The following is a 19,672-nucleotide window of genomic DNA, read 5'->3' as shown; positions in this document are numbered from 1 at the left end:
TTATTTTTTCACATAATCAAAGGTGAGAGGTGCATTGGAATTTAGCATAAATGCAAAGCAAATCAACATCAGACAATCATTAACTTCATCCAAATCTGACTTAATAAACTTTTTTTAATTCACTTTTTAAAAAAAATCCAAGTTATGCAGTTCAGGTCTCGATCAACTGCAGATCAGTAGCGTTTTTTTCTACTGTGGGCCAAACCTGGTGCTTGAACCCGGTTCCTGGGTTTCTGCCCCTTTTTCCACTGAGCTGGACTGGGCCAAAACATGAACTGAGAGGGTATTCTAGTGGTTAGAAATACTTTCCCTTACCTGGAACATCACAGGTTTGATCCCAGCAACAGCTAGGCCTGTGTATGCTGTCAAAGTGTCTGTGAACGAGACAGTACACACACCTACCTCATGGCTCACTCATTGCAAGTTGCTCTGGATGAAAGCACAAGTTCATCAACTAAATGCCCAATGAAATGAAACAACTAAACGTCTATGTAAATGTAGTCCTTGTGCTTGGGTTTGGGGGCAAAAGCTCACAGTAAAACACCAAGATTCCCTCTCACATGCTACAGCAGCATAATGCCAAAAATATATTCTTAAAGCCAATCCGGTTGAGGAGCAGCTTTGCCGGTGCGGGTTCTTTTTCATGTTTCATTTTTTTTTTTTTTACTGTGTGACCCAAAAGAAATATAAATTCAGTCTGTTGCCCTGAGCTCATCAAAAGATATTTCCTCTGTCATCTATCTCATTTGCTACATTTTACTGTAAGACCCTGCCAAATTTGTGAACACATATCAAGCACAACTTCAATGTAAATATGCTGTTCATGATGTATGTATGATGTATGATGTTGATGTTTACATAACTATAGATAGATAGATAGATAGATAGATAGATACGTAGATAGATAGACAGAGAGACAGACAGACAGATAGAGATAGATAGATGGAAAGATAAATAGACACACAGACAGACAGGCAGATAGACAGATAGATAGATAGATAGAGAGACAGACAGACAGATAGATATGTAGACAGATAGAGATAGATAGATGGAAAGATAAATAGACACACACAGATAGACACCCAGATAGATAGATAGATATACAGACAGATAGATAGATAGATAGATAGATAGATAGATGAGAGGTGTAGAGATGGGGGAGGGGGGCTTCTAACAAGATCATTTGATGTCAATCCTATTACTTAGAAAAAAATGTTACTAAAAAAAAAAATGTGTGACACAAAAAAGCACCTAACCCAACACACAGGATCCTGTCCGGTCATTAGTCCACTCTACAAAATCCTCTTTCAGCAAATCTGCTAGCCTCTGTCTCCGTTTATATTTATAGCCTATCTCTGTCTATATTTTCAGATTCGCGTCTTCTCTTTCTCTTGCTTTCATCTTGAGAAATGCATTGACGCTCCCAAAAAACACGCACACACACACACACACACACACACACACACACACACACGCCAGTTCTCTTTGATTTCTGTCCGCAGCTGAACCCCACCTCCTTCCCAGGGAACAGTGGTATTGATCTCCGCAATTATCATACGAAGAAAACACAAAACTGGTCTTAGATCAGCGTCTAGCCTTCTCTGCATCGTTGGCAATGCGACTTCATGGCTGGAACGCATGCGCAATGCGTCGTGTTGCAACACCGACCGCGAGATCGTCAGCAATCCCCTTCTGGGGAAAATATAAATTTTTAACCCTTGAAGGAGAAAAAGCCGAGAAACTACAAGTGCGTTGTGGGAGATTGGGGAGCGCTTGTGAATGGATTACAGTAGAGGAAAGTCGAGAAATAGCATAATCGATAATACTGAAGCGGATGTGCGTCACGTGGTCAGGGCTGGCCCAATCGGAACAATCCAAATCCAACGGAAAGTATGCTCTTTGTTCGGGTATTTTGCCAACTTTATCCCTAAATTTGAGCACATTTCTTTATTAAATAGCACCGTATGGACACGGGGACGATGTTTTTGCGAGAAAGGACACGCCGTGGATATGTTTTATTGCCTTTTTTTGCGGAATGCCACGTGTTCAAGTTTCGATAAACAGTGCGCCTAGGGCTTATTTTATCACATGACTCCCCCTCCCCCACCCTGTGCAATGAATGGGGAAGAAGGCGGACATGTTTGAGGGAAATGTGTTGGTTAAAAAGTATCGAGGTGGAAGACAAGAAGATTATTTGAAGAAAGGTTTCGCATTATTTTGGGATTTACCAATCGAGATTTGTATTTATTTAAATGCAAGGTTTTTATGTCATACTTTCTTTGGAAACATTTAATTATTATTAATTTTTTTTAGAAACATTAACTTCTGTTTAAACAATTGTCTTGTTTTGTGTTTTTACAGCGTTAAGTTGTCAAAATTGTTTAGTAATGTTTTATATTTTAACAATCTCGTGTTTACTTTATATCATTTATTTGAGTGACATTGTAGGGAACCTGTAACCTTGGTGTGGGGGATGGGCGCCTGTGGTTAGGTAACCATTTTGTATGGTTGAATTTGTAGAGAGAGCTTAGTCGAGGCTTTGTTGAAAGGTAGTAAGTAATTTAAGATATTTATTTATTTGGTATAAGATAAGAAAAATGTTTTTTTTTTACTTTTACTTAAGTATAGTTTAGGGTTTTGTCTTATGAATCTCAAACCTTCATAGGTCTGGGTATGGTATTCATGACTTTACTGAAGGCCCATTTCAGATTATGTTATTTTGATTGTCTATAGCTTAATCAATCCAGTTTTTTTGTGGTTGGATAAGTGTCCTTAACTGTGATCAAATGTGTGTGTGAGGTCAGTGGAGGCAGGAAGGGAAACTGCTGTGTCATTCAGTGGAGGACAAGTTCCTTGTGACCCAGCTTGGTATGGTCGTCTTTTTTATTGTTTTGTAAAGTAAGTGGAGGGCATAAACCCTCCGTTTTCTGTTTTATTTACAGTTGTATCAATTTGGGTTTCATCTTAGTATTGGGCTACTTAGCAGTTTGAGCCATCAAGGCCTTGTTTTAGTGTGTGTGTGTGTGTGTGTGTGTGTGTTCACTTTTGAGCCACTTTTTCATTGCGTTTGAGCGACAGTTCTCTATCAGTTGTGTTTCTAGGCGAAATGTACAGCATATGCTTCGTTTTGTTTAATGTATAACCTTGGTAATTGTAAATAATTCGATTTTAATACACAGGCACATTGTACTTCAAGATGGCGGCTGTGCGCCACTTCGGAGAGACAGAAATGCGGATATTCTGGTGAGAGGAGAGCGCATGGGGAGAGGCTCTTGCTTCGGGGGAATGCGCGTGACCTGGTGAAAGGACCAATGGGCTTCTCTGCATTTACCCTGGAAGCCCGCGTTAGAACCTCATTGACCAATCTCAGCCGTTGCTTTGCCCACGTTGACGTAATGTAATATGATAAGGAGGAGGGCGGCATCGGAGCTGTCGCATTTTGTGGAGGATTATGTGGAGTAGCCAGTTACAAACAGCATTTCTGTAATACTAGGCATGTTGGGCCAATAGTATTGTGCAGTTTCCTTGATGGACAACGAGAATTTGCGAATAGGTTGGCCCGAAAGATTGTTGCTGAAGTGTCGTTGTCGAGGGGTGTGGTGACTCTGACGGACATTGTAAGCAGCGAATAGAAACATCGGGGGCGTATACTTCCCAGGGTGGCCTACCCAATAGAGTGAATGGTTGGTCTATAAAGTAACGGGTGTAGTCGCATCGTCGCCATTTCAACGAAGCTGTATCTAGACGTTCGCTGTGGAGGGGACAGGAGAGAACGGACGAACAGAGTCGGATCCTGATTTTCAGCCTAGCTAAAAACAGAATCCGGATCCATCCTGATGGATATGGCTCTAAACCCGCCCCTTGACAGGTATCTACCGGTAAAATTGACTCTCAGCTTTCCATCGGAGGGAATATTGTAAAGATATGTCTCCTAATTTTCTCAGAAATGGTTATCTACAGCCTGTCTTTGCTGTAATACACCGGGTGGAATAGAGAAATGGACTATGAGTTTGCAGAAGGAAGACGTGTATTCCGTCGTTACTGGATTAGAAGCGACATTGTTTCTGAGGACATATAACAACAAATAGGTATTTGTGGTTTGTAACTAGCTGCGACTGTTGTTCGCACTACGCCGGCGCCATCTTCGGAGCGCCTCTGCCGTTGGCCGCTCTCTCCCACTGCCTGGTAGTTGGTGCTAACATGGCTAGCATTAGCTTCCCGTACAGGTTCTTATAACGTTACTCAGTGCAGCAGTCGCTCGGCCTCATTGTGTGAGGCCTTGTTTATATTCTTGTATTGTTCCTCTCGGTTGTTTACGATCTGATATAATTTGCCTGACATTAGTTTTAGGGAACTGTAGGGATCTGTTAAGAATGCTAATTCCAGCAAGTAGCTGGATCATGTCAGTTGGCGGCCGACAGCAAGCATTCAAAGCTTTTGACAAACGAGACCCGTGTTTGTGTGAACTTGTGTTTTGATAAAATGGCAGGCGAGTGCGGTGGCACCGGTATTCCTGCTTGTTTAGCCGGTTTGTTATTGTAGCCATGTGACGGTCAGAGGCTGTTGTGATCACCGGGATGGCGACATTGCTTTCCAATCTGGTATCGGTGTTGTGTTGGTTGCAACATCATGGTTACGGTCTGAGTTTAGGAGAGCTCAGGAAAGCTAAGGCATTTAACAATTAAGACTATTCAGTTATATTACCAGAATAAATGCGTGTTTGTTAGTGGGCTGGTCATGATTTTGCTGGGGAACGTTTCAGTCAGTTGCTTGGTAACTGAAATAGTTACGTATGTCACTCAAATTTAGCTAGTACCTCTCACTGTTTATGTCGTTTTTTAACCAGTAAAATAAGATTTTAAGTTACCTTGTCTGATGCCCGATTATAGTTCATTTTCCCTTGTAAATTTGTTCTTGATCTTGAATTGGTCACTCATAACTTATTTACCCCCTCCCATTTTGTTAACTTTATTTACAGCTAACATAAGATTTTTATTTTTTTTTTATTTTTAAGATAGTCAGTATTGTGAATGTTTTATGTACATGAATACTTTTCCTTTTTATAATAAAGTATATTAACTGTCCAATGTGTTTCCAAAAGTTGTATCATTCAAAACGGTTTGCTTTATTACACTGAATAGAATAAGTTCCTACTTAATTCCTTACTTTGTCAACCTAGTTTGTCAACTTTGACCAATGCAGTTTTGCTTGTAGTCTGGACTCAAATTGACATTTGTAAAAAAAAAAAACCCAAGCATTAAAGTAATACATAAGTGTTTGATTGTAAAATTTATCTTTTTTTTAATCAATTACCATACAGCAAGTTGGTTCAGTGTAAGTACAGTTTGGGCCAGTGCATATATAGTACTCAGTTACAGTGCTAGGACCCGAGTTACAGGTAGGACGGACTAACTTGCAATGCAAGTCCCCCACTATCCCCACGAGGCCCCATGTTCCTTTTTCACTGCCTGATGCAAACACACTAAGACTTGACTCCCACTTGCATCAACTGCTTCAAGGTCACAGTGGTTTGAAGGGGTCTCTTCAAGGGGCCCTCACATTAACCTGCAAGTGTTGAAAATGCACTTGCTGTTAAATGACAAGTGTGAGATTTACTCATTTAGATTACCAAATGTTTGCCAACAGTGAAGCAACAAGCAATTAACATAACATCTCAGAATGTGACTGAAGATAAATCTAAATTTTCAACAGAAGTCAAGTAGCTTGGGCCTTTTATGGAAAACGTATAGAATGTGTGTCAAGAGTGGTTTACCCTAAATGCCCCTGTTTACCCTTTGGACATGGGAGCAGGATTTGTTTTCATAGTTTTTGTGTCAGTAGGCCGGCGGAGACGGGTTATGGTGAGTTCATACTGTTCTATTAAGGTCTGGAGTAAAGGGCAGCGTTGGACTGCATATGTTCTGAGACAACGCAATACATTATAGATGCCCTATATTCTCTTTAGGGCAGTAAACTACTTTTTAATTGCAGAGAAATGTAGATTCACATGGTCCACGCCCCACCTGCAGTTGCTAGTTGATGCATTAATAGGCCAGCAGAGTGTGTCACCATGCGAGTTGCTGGAACTGTTCCTGCACCGATATCAGAACGAGAGCGTTTGTTGCACTTGGCGAATAAAGTGACTGATTAAGTAACATACAGTCTGACGTTGTACAGTGCACTATTCATCTGTAATTAAAAGCAAATAAGGGGGTGCATGCATATTTAGTCATAAGTGTTTGGCTGGATATTATCAAGGGAGTAGTGGAATTAACCAGAATCCATGCCAGAGTGAAAGGTGGTATCTCTCAGTAATATGGCTGTTAATTGGGCCAGGCCTGATACAGTAAAATGTTCAGTTCAGCTCAGGGCGACTGGTTTAGAATTGGCATGCTGAGAAGCTGTAAGTGTATAGGATTAGTATAGGCCTAACTAGTCTGTGTTGCTGTAATTGGCTGCCTACACTTGATGGCGTGTGACTGTTCCACTCTACTGAATACAGCCCTTGTGTTGGTAGGGGGTAGGGGTCTTGTTTCCATGGTTATGCCAGCCTACCGTCCAATGGTGCTGTGTTATTAGTGTTGTAGCCAGAGCCACGCTGGTGAAATGGGCAGTAAAATCCGTGCAGGTGTTTGTTGCCCTTCTGTAGAAATGCATTTCCCAGGTGGCCTTGCAGATTTGTAGGCAGGATTAAGGTTACATGTTGCTGTGGTAACGGTTGCTGAATGAGATTAGGTAGTCCCCTCAGTAAGACAACAGAATGGTAAGTCAGGTCACATAGTAGTTTACATCTAGCGGTGTGTCTTCGGGAAGAAAGCTTTTTTGTCAGCCCATAATGGGGAATGAATCCCAAAATATTTTACTAATCTGCTGGATTTTTGTAATAGAATAAAACCTCCGAAAGATGTCTGGTTTCATGCCAAAGTGGTTGGTAAAGTTGCCAAACATCAACAGCCAAATTTGCTTTTGGTTTGTTTTAATTACTCCCTCTTCTTGTGTTTGTTTGAGCCTTTTCTCAGTATCAGGAAATAATCATCCTTCCTTCTTAACAACAGTGCCTCCATTCATGAAAGACCATGCCCACTGGGAGAGACGCGTTATCAGGGGCATTAAAACACATGGCAAGCCAACTGGAACTGAGAGGTCATCAGGTTGTTATGATGCAATGGTGCAAACTCTAGTCTGCTGCTCTGAACCAGCGCAGCCACATTCCAGGTTATGGAGCAGTGATGAAGCTTTCAAGGCCAGTGCCACTGGCAGCTCCTGACGCATTCCTGTATAGATATATGTCTCTCTCACTCTCCAGTGGGAAACTACCTCTTCAATCTACATGTTGCAGTGGCTGGTAAACTGCCACTTTTACTGTTAATTGGCATGCAGATTTTTACAACATTGTAGGACCTTCACATGACAGTGTGGAGATCATCAGCCCGGCAGAGTGGCTGGTATAGTAGACAAAACGTTGAGCGCACATACTCTGTGCAAACATATTGGAGCTTGCCTGCTATGTTATGGGCATTTCCGTAGAAATACTCCAGTCATTACTGTAACATGGCAGCTGAAACCCCACCCACAATCCTTTTGGGAGAGCAGTTTCTCTGACGAGGAAGTGGGGGTGGGGTTTCTGCCTGTGTCATCGGGGGAGAGAGAGGAGGAGACGGCATTCTTGCCCATTCTCCACAGTTTGTGGGAGCGCTGATTTGGCAGAAGTGCATCCTAACTCAGACTGATGAGTGCTCACTAGGTAATGTGTGGAACGTGTGACCGACCCAAGCAGGTATGCGTGCCAAGTGGAGGGGATTTACTGTAGGCTTTTGAGTGTGGCAGGACAAGCGGGATTAAGTTAATTTATTTGATAGGATAAAATACAATATATATACCAACAAGCACGCAGCATTATAATAATCAGGATGGCACAATGCAATCATAACTAATTTCTGTATTAATCCCAGGATTTGTTGGGCTGGCAAGCAGGCAAAAATATCACTGCTTATACAGAGCTATGGTGAATCAAAACAATGTATCTGTCTATGCTGGTATGTGTAATTGTCTGTCTGTAGAGAATGTAATGCTAATGTGACGGCCTCATAGTTACAGCTGTGTGCTCTACCACTAGCAGCACTAATAACACAGCTTGATGAACCTGAAACACCAGGATAAGTTTATGGTAGATATGAGAACAAGAGAATACAACAACAATCTACAATGCCTGTAGATCTTTAAATTTCATGAAATTGAAGGCTCTCTGTTCGGCAGGTATGCTGGAGAGTTAATATTGTTGTTAGTCTCTTACCACGTGCCGCTCGCAGCATGTATTGCATGTAACAATACCTCTTTACTTTCTTCTTCTTTAACTTCTGACCAGTTCTCTCTCTGCTCTCTACAGCTCCCTAGTTGGGGTGGACATTGGCATGACGGGAGTCTCCGCGATGGACCAGGGTTCTGGCACGGCGGGGAAACGCATCCGCAAACCCTCACTGCTTTACGAGGGCTTCGAGAGCCCAGGGCTGCCCCCCCTCGGCCACATGAACACCTCAGGACCCCCACAGCCGCCGGTGAGGGACCCCAGCCGACAGGGGAGGATGACCAACCAGCTCCAGTTCCTACAGAAAGCCTTGCTCAAGTCCCTGTGGAGGCACCACTTCGCCTGGCCCTTCCATGAACCCGTAGATGCTGCCAAGCTCAACCTGCCTGTGAGTGTTGCTGACCAGGCTGACCAGAAACCAAACTCTAAGGCTAATAAATACAATGATAACAATAGGCAGCACACTACCTATCAGCTGCATCCATTTCTTGGTGTTCCATGGATATTTTAACCCAACAACGACCAATTACCACTAGTTACTTGCCTAATATATTTAAACCCAGAGGCCAATTAGCTCTTCTTCTAGCAGCAGTGTCTTTTAAGTCAACAAAAACTCACCTCAGAAATAGTGTTTCTAGAAGGAACTTCCTTCTTTCTAGAAACAATCCTGCTGCTCACTCAATTAAACAATACTAGATGCCACCTAATTCAACTTGACTCAGCAGTGTGTCTCACTGTGCCTCCAGGGTAGGAGGAGAGACAACATGACTATGTTAATTATTAGACTGACTGAGTTTTTACCCCAAAGGCTGTGCTAAGCTAATTCCTGTCAGAGTGTAGCTGGTACAGCTAAAAAGAGATGGACTCATCTGGACTACTGGAATAACTATTACACAACACTAAGTCCCTAAAGCCTGCTATGAGTCCTGTTCAAGAGGTTGTGAAAGCTGAAATGGCACACCAGCGTTAAATTACTGCCTTGTTTACAAACGATAAGGATGCTCATTGGATCAAACCAGCTAGATGTAATTTTGTGCAACTGTACATTACTTTACGGACAACCAAGACCCTTCTAAGTTATGTTAAGTAAGTGTTACTAACCAAATTTAGTAGCTGACTAGCTACAAACTATCTTTGCCTCTAGTAGAAGCTTTACGCCCTAACTTAAGGAAGAAGTTAGGAATAGCTGGTGCAGCTCTGTCCTGATGCATAAAATGAAATTAATCACAGTCAGGCTTTCTTAGAGATTGCAGCCACGGGGCTCTCTTTGAAGTGTTTTCTATCCCAGTTTAAAATAATTTAATGTCCCTACCAATTCAGCTTTGCTCTTAATAAATAAAAGTAAATTAGAAAACATAAAATGACCTCTTTGTCCCCCTGTACATAAAAAGAAAATAATAGACATTTTTCCAAAATTTCAGCAGTTTGGATTTTTCTGTGGAATCCTCAGCCTCATTTCTTTTGCAGAGGTTCCCATTTTTGGGTTTCCTGCCTTATTTCATGCCCTCTTATCCTCATTACATCACCGAAAAATGTAATCTACTCAGTGGCCAACAGAAGACTGTGGCTTTACTGGATGCAGAAATTTATTTTTTTGCATGTTCCATTCTAGAACTCTACTTGGCCACTGTTTCCTACCCTGAGAATGTCTATGTCTCCTTCCAGGACTATCATAAGATCATCAAACAGCCCATGGACATGGGGACCATTAAGAAGAGACTAGAAAATAACTACTACCGCAGTGCCAGCGAATGCATGCAGGACTTTAACACCATGTTCACCAACTGCTACATCTACAACAAGGTAAGACTGTGTGTGTGTGTGTGTGCTTGAGTGAACGCATTGCTCACGAACTGTTATGTCCATAGCAAGGTAAGAGGGTGTGCGTGTGTGTCTGAAAGAGAGAGAGAGCGAGTGAGAGATCTGAGACAACCTGGCAAGATACTGTTTCATGCCAGCTGCCACTGGTAGCCTGGACATGTGGCAAACATGCTGCTTTTTGTATTCACAACACAGGCTGCAAGACCTAATATAATTCAAATCCCTGGGGAATAATTTCATGCATGCGGCAGCTGTTTTTCCGTTGCAGGAACGTTTCAGTTTTAGATGTAACGAAAGCGAATCTGTCCCTTTGTGAAATGTAAACAAGAATTGGAGACACTGCTGTAGATATCCACATCATTTAATGGCAAATATGTTTTATTCTAACTTATTGAAAAGTAATCAATTTGTTGATGTTAATATAATCCATTAGGTGCTGGCAGGGTGTTTTAAAATGTGTTTAGAAATATGTGCAAGTGATAAGTTGACGTTGCATGTAAGAGTTCAACTTTCAACGCCTTTTTGTCCCGACTCGCTTCCCCCTCCGCAGCCTACAGACGACATAGTGCTGATGGCCCAGTCTCTGGAGAAGGCCTTCCTGCAGAAAGTGGCTCAGATGCCCCAGGAAGAGATAGAGCTGCCCCCTCCGCCTCCGCGGGGCAAACCGGGAAAACCTGGCAGGAAAGGCCGGGGCAGTACAGGTGAGCACCGGCACAGGCATTCAGAGACAGCCTACCATGCAGATGTATTCCATAATCACCATACATACATAAAAACACATGCAGATACATGTACTTGCACATACACATGTTTGTGTGTGGACACAAGCGCACACACATCAGTAAATGTCTTTTCATTGTATTATATTCACCTTTCTCTTTCTCCCAATCTACCCTCCCTTTGTCTCCCTCCCTCTGCCTCCCAGTCTCTGGAGGAGTGACGACGGCCCACCAGGTCCCAGCTGTCTCCCAGTCGGCGTACTCCCCTCCCACCCCGGAAACCCCCGACTCCCTCCTGTCCACCCCCCCACAGACGCTCCTGACCAAGAGCCTGCCCCCCACCCTGCCTACTGCACAGAGCACCCCAGCTGTCATGGGTCTGCCTCCCACACAGCCCACTGCAAAGGTAATAGTTGACGGAGTTCCTATGTAGGTCTGGAAAAACATAGTTGAATTTTGATTTGTCCACGTTTTTGGATCTAGACAGAAAGTGTGTTAAAGTATGGGACAAAAGCTGTTGTTTTCTGATAAACATATGACTACATATTTTATGCAGTTGTAGACTCAGTCATTCATCTTTGTTGTGGTGAAGAATAATCTTCAGTTCTCGAGCGATAAGGCTTAGTACAAGGATTTCCAACAGGGGTCCTTGAGGAGGTTTCAGCATGTCCCCAGCAGAATGAGGAAGAGTTTAATGTCACTTCTTTGAACTCCCTGGAAGTTAGCACAGTGACAGAATGTGTAAGAATGGGTGTTTTGTTTGCAGGTTTCAGTGTCTCTGCTGTTATCACCCCACCTACGGTATAGACAGGTGTAATTCTGTACCAAGTCGTATCTGACAGCAACAAAAAAAAACATTTATCAGATGGGGTTGCTTGGGACAAAACCTTAGCAAATGGAAGTTCTTGGTCTAATACACGTCAGATAGGGGATCTTGTACATGAAAAACATTGTCAGCTATTGTCAGCATATGTCATACCAAACACCAGCCAAAATCTCTTTAGATGCCCTGTGCATCTATACTGAAAGGCCTCGAGAGCCATTCCATTACTTTCATACACCATGTATATTGCATCTATAGAGCAACAAATACATTGTAGAGAAGAAAATGGATCATTCACACCAAATAAGTCTTCGTTGGTGTAAAGAATACTTAAAGATATGAACATAGTGGAAGTTTAAGATTGTTCTGCTTCAGGATTCTTTTTGTTGCACAGTCCAAGTAATGAACATCAGTTAATGTTTGCTAGTATTTTGAATAAAAATGAATCAAAGCCCACGGACTAAGCGTGTGTGTTTCTCCCTGCTCCTTCCTTCCCTCTTCCTCTCCTACCACAGAAAAAGGGTGTGAAGCGGAAAGCAGACACCACCACCCCCACCACCATGGCCATGCCCATGCCCATTATGGGCACCATGGGTGTCGGCGGCATCAGTTTGGGGATGGGCGTCGGTCACGACTCCCCGCTCACCCTCACCTCTCTGGGGGTGGACCACAGCTCCGGCCTGGGGATGAACCAGGGCCTCGGACTCGGCCAGGGCATGGGGATGGGCATGGGCCGCGGAGGGGGCATGATGGGTACCAAAAATCCAACGGGGGGTAGGAGGGGGGTGAGCGGGCGCCCCATCAAGCCTCCTAAGAAGGACTTACCGGATTCCATGCTGCCACAGCCGGTGCGCCGCAGCAAGCTGAGCCCCCAGCTGCGCTACTGCAACGGGGTCCTGAAGGAGCTGCTGTCCAAGAAGCACGCAGCATACGCCTGGCCCTTCTACAAGCCCGTCGACGCCTCGTCGCTCGGTCTCCACGACTACCACGACATCATTAAGCAGCCCATGGACCTCAGCTCCATCAAGGTACATGTCTTGGACACATACATACACACACACACACACACACCACTTTCAACATTTCTCACAACAGCAGAGCGAGGCGATGCTCTCCTCGGCGTTCAGTTCTGCCCTGGAATGCAGTTATCTTAGCAGGTGCAGAATGGAAGCAGGGCAACATGAGCCAGGGCAACAGCGCCTTTTCATTAATATGAAAATAGCTTTAAACCATGAAGCTAGTCTTTTAGTTATTCCCCTTTGGGTGCTACAAAAACAGACTTGATGTGTTTTGCAAGTACCTCAAGTCTTTGTGTATTTTGGTGTTCAGAGATAAATGGACAAACATTGTGGTAATAGCCTTATTTTGTTTATCATAAGCTCATTGGTACAATGTTTCTATGAATGAAAAAAAGTATGAGAAACTATTATGATGATTTCAAAGGCCTGACAGGTTTTGAAATTGGACAAAAAAATGGAAAATACTGTTGTTCAGTCCAGATACATGTATGACTGCACTTATGTAGCTGTATACCCAAACCAGAATCTCTTCTAATCCAATCCAATCAAGAAATGAAGGTCTGGAAAAAGTCAAATTTTGAGCATTGAAATCATTGAAAACAGTATTAAAAAATCCCAGTGATTCCAAGCCTTACACAGTGGCAGAGCAGATACATGAGTTTGTAAACACAGTTAGAGTCTAAAATGTCTTCTCCTCTCTCTTCTTGTCTGCAGAGGAAGATGGACAGTAGAGAGTATCGTGAAGCCCAGCAGTTCTCTGCAGACGTCAGACTGATGTTCTCCAACTGCTACAAGTACAACCCTCCTGATCATGATGTGGTGGCCATGGCCAGGAAACTACAGGTAATTACTCTTTTTCCATTGATATGATTTATCTTTTTTTTTTTAAGGATTTATTTTTTACATACAGTATATCCAACTCTTTTGCTATTGGTTTCTCCTCATTCCCCAAAACCCCCTCTGCCACAAATCACCATGCTGTTTTTCACACTCCTGTTTTCTCTTTACAGGATGTCTTTGAGTTCTGCTTCGCTAAGATGCCAGACGAGCCGCCGGCGCCCCCTAGCTCCTCCTCTTCCTCCTCCTCCTCCTCTTCCTCGTCGGAGAGTGAGGTCAGCAGCGAAAGTGAGGAGAGCGAGAGCAGCCCCAGCTCCGACTCTGAGGAGGAGAGGGCAAACCGCCTGGCAGAGCTGCAGGAACAGGTGTGTACACGGTTGTACACACACACACACGCACGATTCAGATGGACACACACACACATATCAGGGCAGAGAACTTTTTCACCAGCAAATAGCCCCCAATTTAGTTTTTCCCATGTATACACCTGAATCACAAGGATTTCCTGAACTAGTGTGCAGTGTGAAGTCATAACCCGATGCATTAATTTTGCTATCTCTTTTCCTCCTTTTTCTGTTTTCCTTTCCACCTCTCTCTCTCTCTCTGCCTCCCTCCAGCTGAAAGCCGTACACGAGCAGCTCACCGCCCTCTCCCAGGGTCCCATCGTCAAGCCCAAGAAGAAGAAAGAGAAGAAAGACAAGAAAAAGAAGAAAAAGCCAGAGAAAGAGAAGCATCGGAGGATAGAGGAGGAGCCGGCGCCAATTCGGCCGGCCAAGGCCCCCAAAATCACCAAGACGCCCAAAGCCAAGAGCACCAAGGCAGTGGTAACGCCTGCCATACAGGGCAAGAAGACACCGGGCAGGAAGAACAACAAGAGCAAGTGAGTGGTGACACCTGCTGGACACGGGTGGAATTGCTGCTGTATATGATGCATAGTGTATTTTCTAGGCCATGTGGTGGTTGCTTTTATCCACAGTACCACAGGTGCATCTTGACCACAGTGGAAATGGAACTCAAACTCTGGCAGTGTTAGTGCCTTGTTCTATCCATTGAGCTATCAGACAGAGTTTTGGGCTTGTTGTTAACATCTTGCAATGTTTTGTTTTTACATACTCCTTGTCTTGACTAACAGAAAATTGTTATTCTAGTTATCTAGTTATGTAGCTAAAGTTGCACATGGCAACTTTGCACATTGGCGACTCTAAATAGCAGTGAGAGGTAACTTTGTAAATTTGTACCTCTATACCCAGAAAGCCTGTAAGGTGAGGTCAGTAAACTGCACACAGCTTGCTCATGTTTACCAACCCGACCTGTGATGCTTTATACCAAAGGAAACCAAAGAGACGAGAGAGGAAAAAGCTGCTCACTGCTGTTTTGCTCTTAAGTTTTGAATCGACACTTCTGTGGGTGGACAAGTGTCCATAGCAAACACCAGAATTTAATTTGAGCAATATAGCAAATCTACAGCATCTCAATTAGAGGGGATGGGAGGCTCTTTTCTTTTGCAACCTCACTTTGTGATTAGGCTGATAAGACTGTGTATTTCTACAGAAAAATCTTGCCTAGTGCAGCATTAAAAAGTTAGAAATAGCTATTCGAGATTTTGGATATCTCCAAAAAAAATCCCAAATTCCCTCTTAATTCCTCTTGTAACAGTCTCTCCCTCCATCCCCCTCCCCTCCTCTCTTCCATCAGATCCAAGAAGGGCGCCGTGACGTTGAACATGCAGCGCGTGGACCCCGCCGCCATGCTGCCTCACTACGACTCCGATGAGGAGGAGGAGACGGCGCCCATGTCGTACGACGAGAAGCGCCAGCTCAGCCTGGACATCAACAAGCTGCCGGGGGAGAAGCTGGGCCGCGTCGTCTACATCATCCAGGCCCGCGAGCCCTCGCTCCGAGACACCAACCCCGAGGAGATCGAGATCGACTTCGAGACGCTGAAGCCGTCGACGCTGCGCGAGCTGGAGAGATACGTCATGACGTGTCTGAGGAAGAAACCCCGTAAGCCGTACAGTGAGTAGAGTGAGGTGGAGGATAGATGTGGTAGTGTCACTGCTGTTTCAGGGAAAAAACACTCCTGTTAACCCATTTTATAGTTTAAAAAAATACATGGGCATCGATGAGAAAATAAGCTTTCTTGATGATGATTTCTCTCTGACAACAGCAGTATGGCATATGCTGGACACTACCATACTATGAATGTATATCTTAAGCATGTGTGGCCACAGTGGGTAATAAATTTAGAACCTTGCTACACAAAATCCTCCTCATGCAGTTAGTACTTTACAAGTTAAATAAGATGCTAAATTGTAGCTTTGAGGCATTCAGTGTAGTCAGTCCATCAGCTATAGATCTATGACCACGTAATGCGGTATACCTCCACCTAACTCAGGTCCTCTCTTCTCTGTGCATGTAGCGAGTAAGAAGGGCGGCGCTGGCAAATCACGTGAAGAGCTGGCTCTGGAGAAGCAGCTGGAGCTGGAGAGAAGGCTGCTGGACGTCAGCGGACAGCTCAACTCCGGAAAGAAGCCTCCTAAGGCCAAACGTAAGTCCTCCATACTGCTGTCTATAAGAATACAGTGTTATGGGCCCTACGCAAGTCTGGAAAATTATCTTCATAATGTCCCGCTCCTTAAAAGTTTGGGGGAAAACACCAAAAATCAAGTGAAAATGAGGAAAAAACACCACACTGCAAATCTCTTGCCCCTGAGAGTCTGTGTGCACCACCAGGTATTTGTCTGGTGATGTTAACTGACCTGAAGTCAGAGGTGTAAAACAAAGAGAGTTAAGTCTGAAACCGGTAGAAGCTGAGATCTGGGATTTAAAAAGGGAAAATATGTAGGAACTCTGAAGTGTTTAGCAGGTCAACCAAGTGTACATCCAGAGTTATATCACTGCTGTTTGCTGTCTGTTTGCACCACACAGTCAAACTCAGTCTTGGCTGGATATCTAAAACTTAGTTTGTAGGAAGGCTGCTGTGTTTAGGCAAGTCTGAGCGTTTTCTTTATGCAGAGTGGAATCACACTTGGCAGCTTCAGCCTGTCTGCTTCTGAATCTGTCACTGCTGTTTTGTGGCCTGGTTTCAAATGTGTTTCCTGTCAAACTCAGACTCTGTCCTGGCTGATGTATAGAAGCTATTTATATTGCAGGAAGGCCACTGCACTCACATGCACTTTTACCCTCAAGCTTCTGTCATGTATGGAAGTGTATCGTGTTCATCTTGAGATAAGAGTTTGCCAGGTGTTCTAATAATACAATCTTTTATCATAATTTTGAGTAAAGGATCTCGTGATATCTATCATTACCTTAAATTTTCCCTCAATTTGCAAATAAATAATTAAAATGGAAATATATTGTTTGTCAAATGCAATCAACTTTCTTTGACCTATTGATTTGGTGTTACCTAAATCATTGTACATGCTGGCTGTGCGCTAAATCATGCTGATTGTGTGCGTTTGTTTTCTCCAGCAGAGAAGCCCACGGCGGCGGAGCCCCACGCCCAGCCGTCGCGCCTCAGCGCCAGCAGCTCCTCCTCGGACTCCTCTTCCTCCTCCTCTTCGTCCTCATCCTCCGACACAAGCGACTCAGACTCCGGCTGAGAGGAAGAGAGGGGTTTTCGAGACGAACGGGTCAAGTGTTGGGACCCTGGAAGCATCGATTCCCACTGAGTGGACTGAACTGTAGTAGAGCTACTGACGATGGAGCCGCAGGGCGGATCAGACCAGACCGCAGCTAGGCAGAACTGGTCCGACTCAGCAGTGTAAAACAGAGAGATGGCGCTCTCCCTGCGCTCAGCCCGGTCATCCATTCCTGTCCCTGGACGCAGAAAGAACGAGGGTGGATGGATGGGTGGATGGAGAGAGAGAGACTCATTGCAAAGTCCTGTCGTTCTCTGGAGAACTTGGCCTTGTCGGGCAGAGCGAGGGATGCTCCATCTCCTGCGAATAAAGGAGAAGAGCGACGCATGCGACGGAGGGATAAGGGTGCTAGAGCCAGAATCGGTCTTATTTCTGGAGATGTTTTCCCTTCTTACCGTGCCCCCTGTCTTTACGCTGTATAGATAATTTGTACAGTTATATAAATATCTATTTTTCTTTTATAAAGAAGCATTTTAAGGAGCTAATTTATTCCCTCATTCTGGGAAAGTTGAACTGGCGTGGGCGGACTTGTGTTTTAGTTCTTGTTTCTTTCCTTTTTTTTAAGTGACAAAGAGGGTAGAGGGGGTGTTTTTGTGTCTGTCTTTTGTGTGTGTGTGTGTGTGTGTGTGTGTGGGGTTCTGTTTGTGTGTGTGTGTGTGTGTGCGCGCGTGTGTGTAACGTATGTCTGTGTGAATGCGTCACGTATGTGTTTGCATGCACATGCGTGTGTGTGTGTGTGTGTGTGAGATCCGGCACCACAAGTGCAGCCTTGTGAAGTTCCTCATAGTCTTGACGCAGGCGTTGAAAATCAGTCTGCATACAGAAGCACCTTGGTTCAGTAGAATACAGAATGCATGCAATACAGAGGAGCTGGCAAACATCCCTGTTGTACATCTGCATACTCGTGTACTATGTACTACTTTACTGCATCCTTGTGTACTCATGTACTTCTCTGAAAGGGTTGGCCACTGTACAGAAATGTGACGTAGTTAACACGTTGGTTTTTAGGTGAAATATATTTCTGTTCTCATGTTGGCTGTTTTTTTTTCGCCCTTTCCTTTTTCTATTTCTCTGTAAAACGTGTGTTGCTTTTTTTTCTTCTTGTGACCAATCTGCTAATAAATTGTGAGGACGCGTCTTGTCCACTCACCCGTGCCCAAATAACACCTTGGTTCTTTTGATTTCTTTTGTGGTCGGTTCTGTTTTTGGTTTTGTACGTTAATCACAACCAATATTTGATACAAGTATTTTAAAGTTTAAAAAAAACAAGTTTTGTTGGTTCTTACATTTTGAGATTTTATTCAACTTTAAACAGTAGGTGATGGCTCCGTTTCCCGTGGGCCATCACTTCTGAACAGCGTTGGTGTTGCCATAGCAAATTATGGCAAACAACTTTGTCTTTAAAACAATTTGGCCTTTGACAACTACGGCAGCTGCAAGTTTATTCTCTGTTTTAATTGAGTCTTGTTTAGGAGTAAGTTTCCTTGTTTGTTGTGTGATGAACATAAAGTAACACCAGGTTGGGAAATTATCACCAGCCGCCAGCCTCGATGCTGGGGAAATTTGTCTGTGGCTGGTAAACTTGTCTGTCCTACCAGCCACTTTGGCAGGTAATAACCCAGTCTTTCTAAAAAAAAAAAAAGCAACTTGGCTGGTGAAATAATTAAAGTGGCTTTTAAATTTTGGTTCCACCAGCCGCTTTGACCCACGGATGAGAAAGATAGTTTCCTGCCCTGAGTAATAATGATGCACTGTTTATGTTTTGGCGGTACTACTAAACTAATTTTGTGATTTAGGTAAAAGTGTGTATCTAGTTTTTCTTTTCTTTTCTTTATTTTTTTAAATCATTTATGGCTTGAGATTGGATTATTTGTATGTGTGTGAAATGAGATATTATTTATTTAGGAGGAATTTGAATGGAGATAAAACTGAAAGGAACTTTTACGTCGACAAAATCTGCTTCTAAGAAATATGTACAGATTAAGGTAACAGTCAGGATGCTAGAAGTGTACATATTTTACAGTCCTTCAACTTCGGAGCATGTTTTTTTTTTCTTGTTTTCTTTCAGTAACTTACTCAAGAGTTTTGTTTCCCCAGCTAAGATTGTTTTTTTTTTTCTCTCTATTGTTCTAAGACAGAAATACTCCAGAACTGTCAGTCTTACTTTTCTGAAGTTTGTCAGAAATCTAAATGCCTCTGTACTTGACTCCACCATTCATCTGAACACCTGTACATAAATAAACTGAGAAACGTTCATCTTTTTCACCGACTGGCTGTGTGGCTTTTTCTTTTTATTTGGGGATTATGTATTTTTGAGATCATATATGGAGACCTAGACTGCAAATGAGGAGTTTCAATCCAAAAATGAAAGGAAGCTGCATTTGAAAATAGTGACATCTACTCTTACAAAGTCACTGTGTAAAATGAAAACAATTCCTCTATTCTGAAGGAAACGCAATTCTCGCGGGAAACTGAAGTTCTCGGATGACAAACTCAGAACTTTTACCT

General features: G+C 43.4%; 1 protein-coding gene across 5 annotated transcripts; it reads left to right on the top strand.

Moving 5' to 3' along the window:
- The first annotated feature begins 1,675 nt into the window (after positions 1-1,675).
- On the top strand, positions 1,676-19,433 carry brd2a (bromodomain containing 2a). Of its 5 annotated transcripts, none has more exons than XM_071532476.1 (12): positions 1,676-3,868; positions 8,387-8,693; positions 9,971-10,108; positions 10,677-10,821; positions 11,052-11,251; positions 12,184-12,696; positions 13,402-13,530; positions 13,698-13,889; positions 14,142-14,404; positions 15,220-15,539; positions 15,943-16,071; positions 16,995-19,433. In XM_071532476.1, exons 1-12 carry the CDS (start codon positions 3,837-3,839, stop codon positions 17,123-17,125), a joined length of 2,499 nt encoding a protein of 832 aa, XP_071388577.1. In that variant the 5' UTR covers positions 1,676-3,836; the 3' UTR covers positions 17,126-19,433. The 5 variants fall into 5 exon arrangements, with proteins under 5 accessions (XP_071388577.1, XP_071388578.1, XP_071388576.1 ...); XM_071532477.1 differs by having other exon boundaries at positions 13,698-13,897; positions 14,138-14,404; XM_071532475.1 differs by having other exon boundaries at positions 10,677-10,827; positions 16,998-19,433.
- Positions 19,434-19,672: the final 239 nt, after the last annotated feature.

The sequence above is a fragment of the Centroberyx affinis genome, unplaced genomic scaffold, assembly GCF_046629955.1.
Source record: "Centroberyx affinis isolate AG114_WGS23_722 - 3 ecotype Tasmania unplaced genomic scaffold, CSIRO-AGI_Caff_v1 ptg002192l_1, whole genome shotgun sequence".
Taxonomy (NCBI): Eukaryota; Metazoa; Chordata; class Actinopteri; order Beryciformes; family Berycidae; genus Centroberyx; species Centroberyx affinis.
This window is presented reverse-complemented; position numbering and strand designations above follow the sequence as displayed.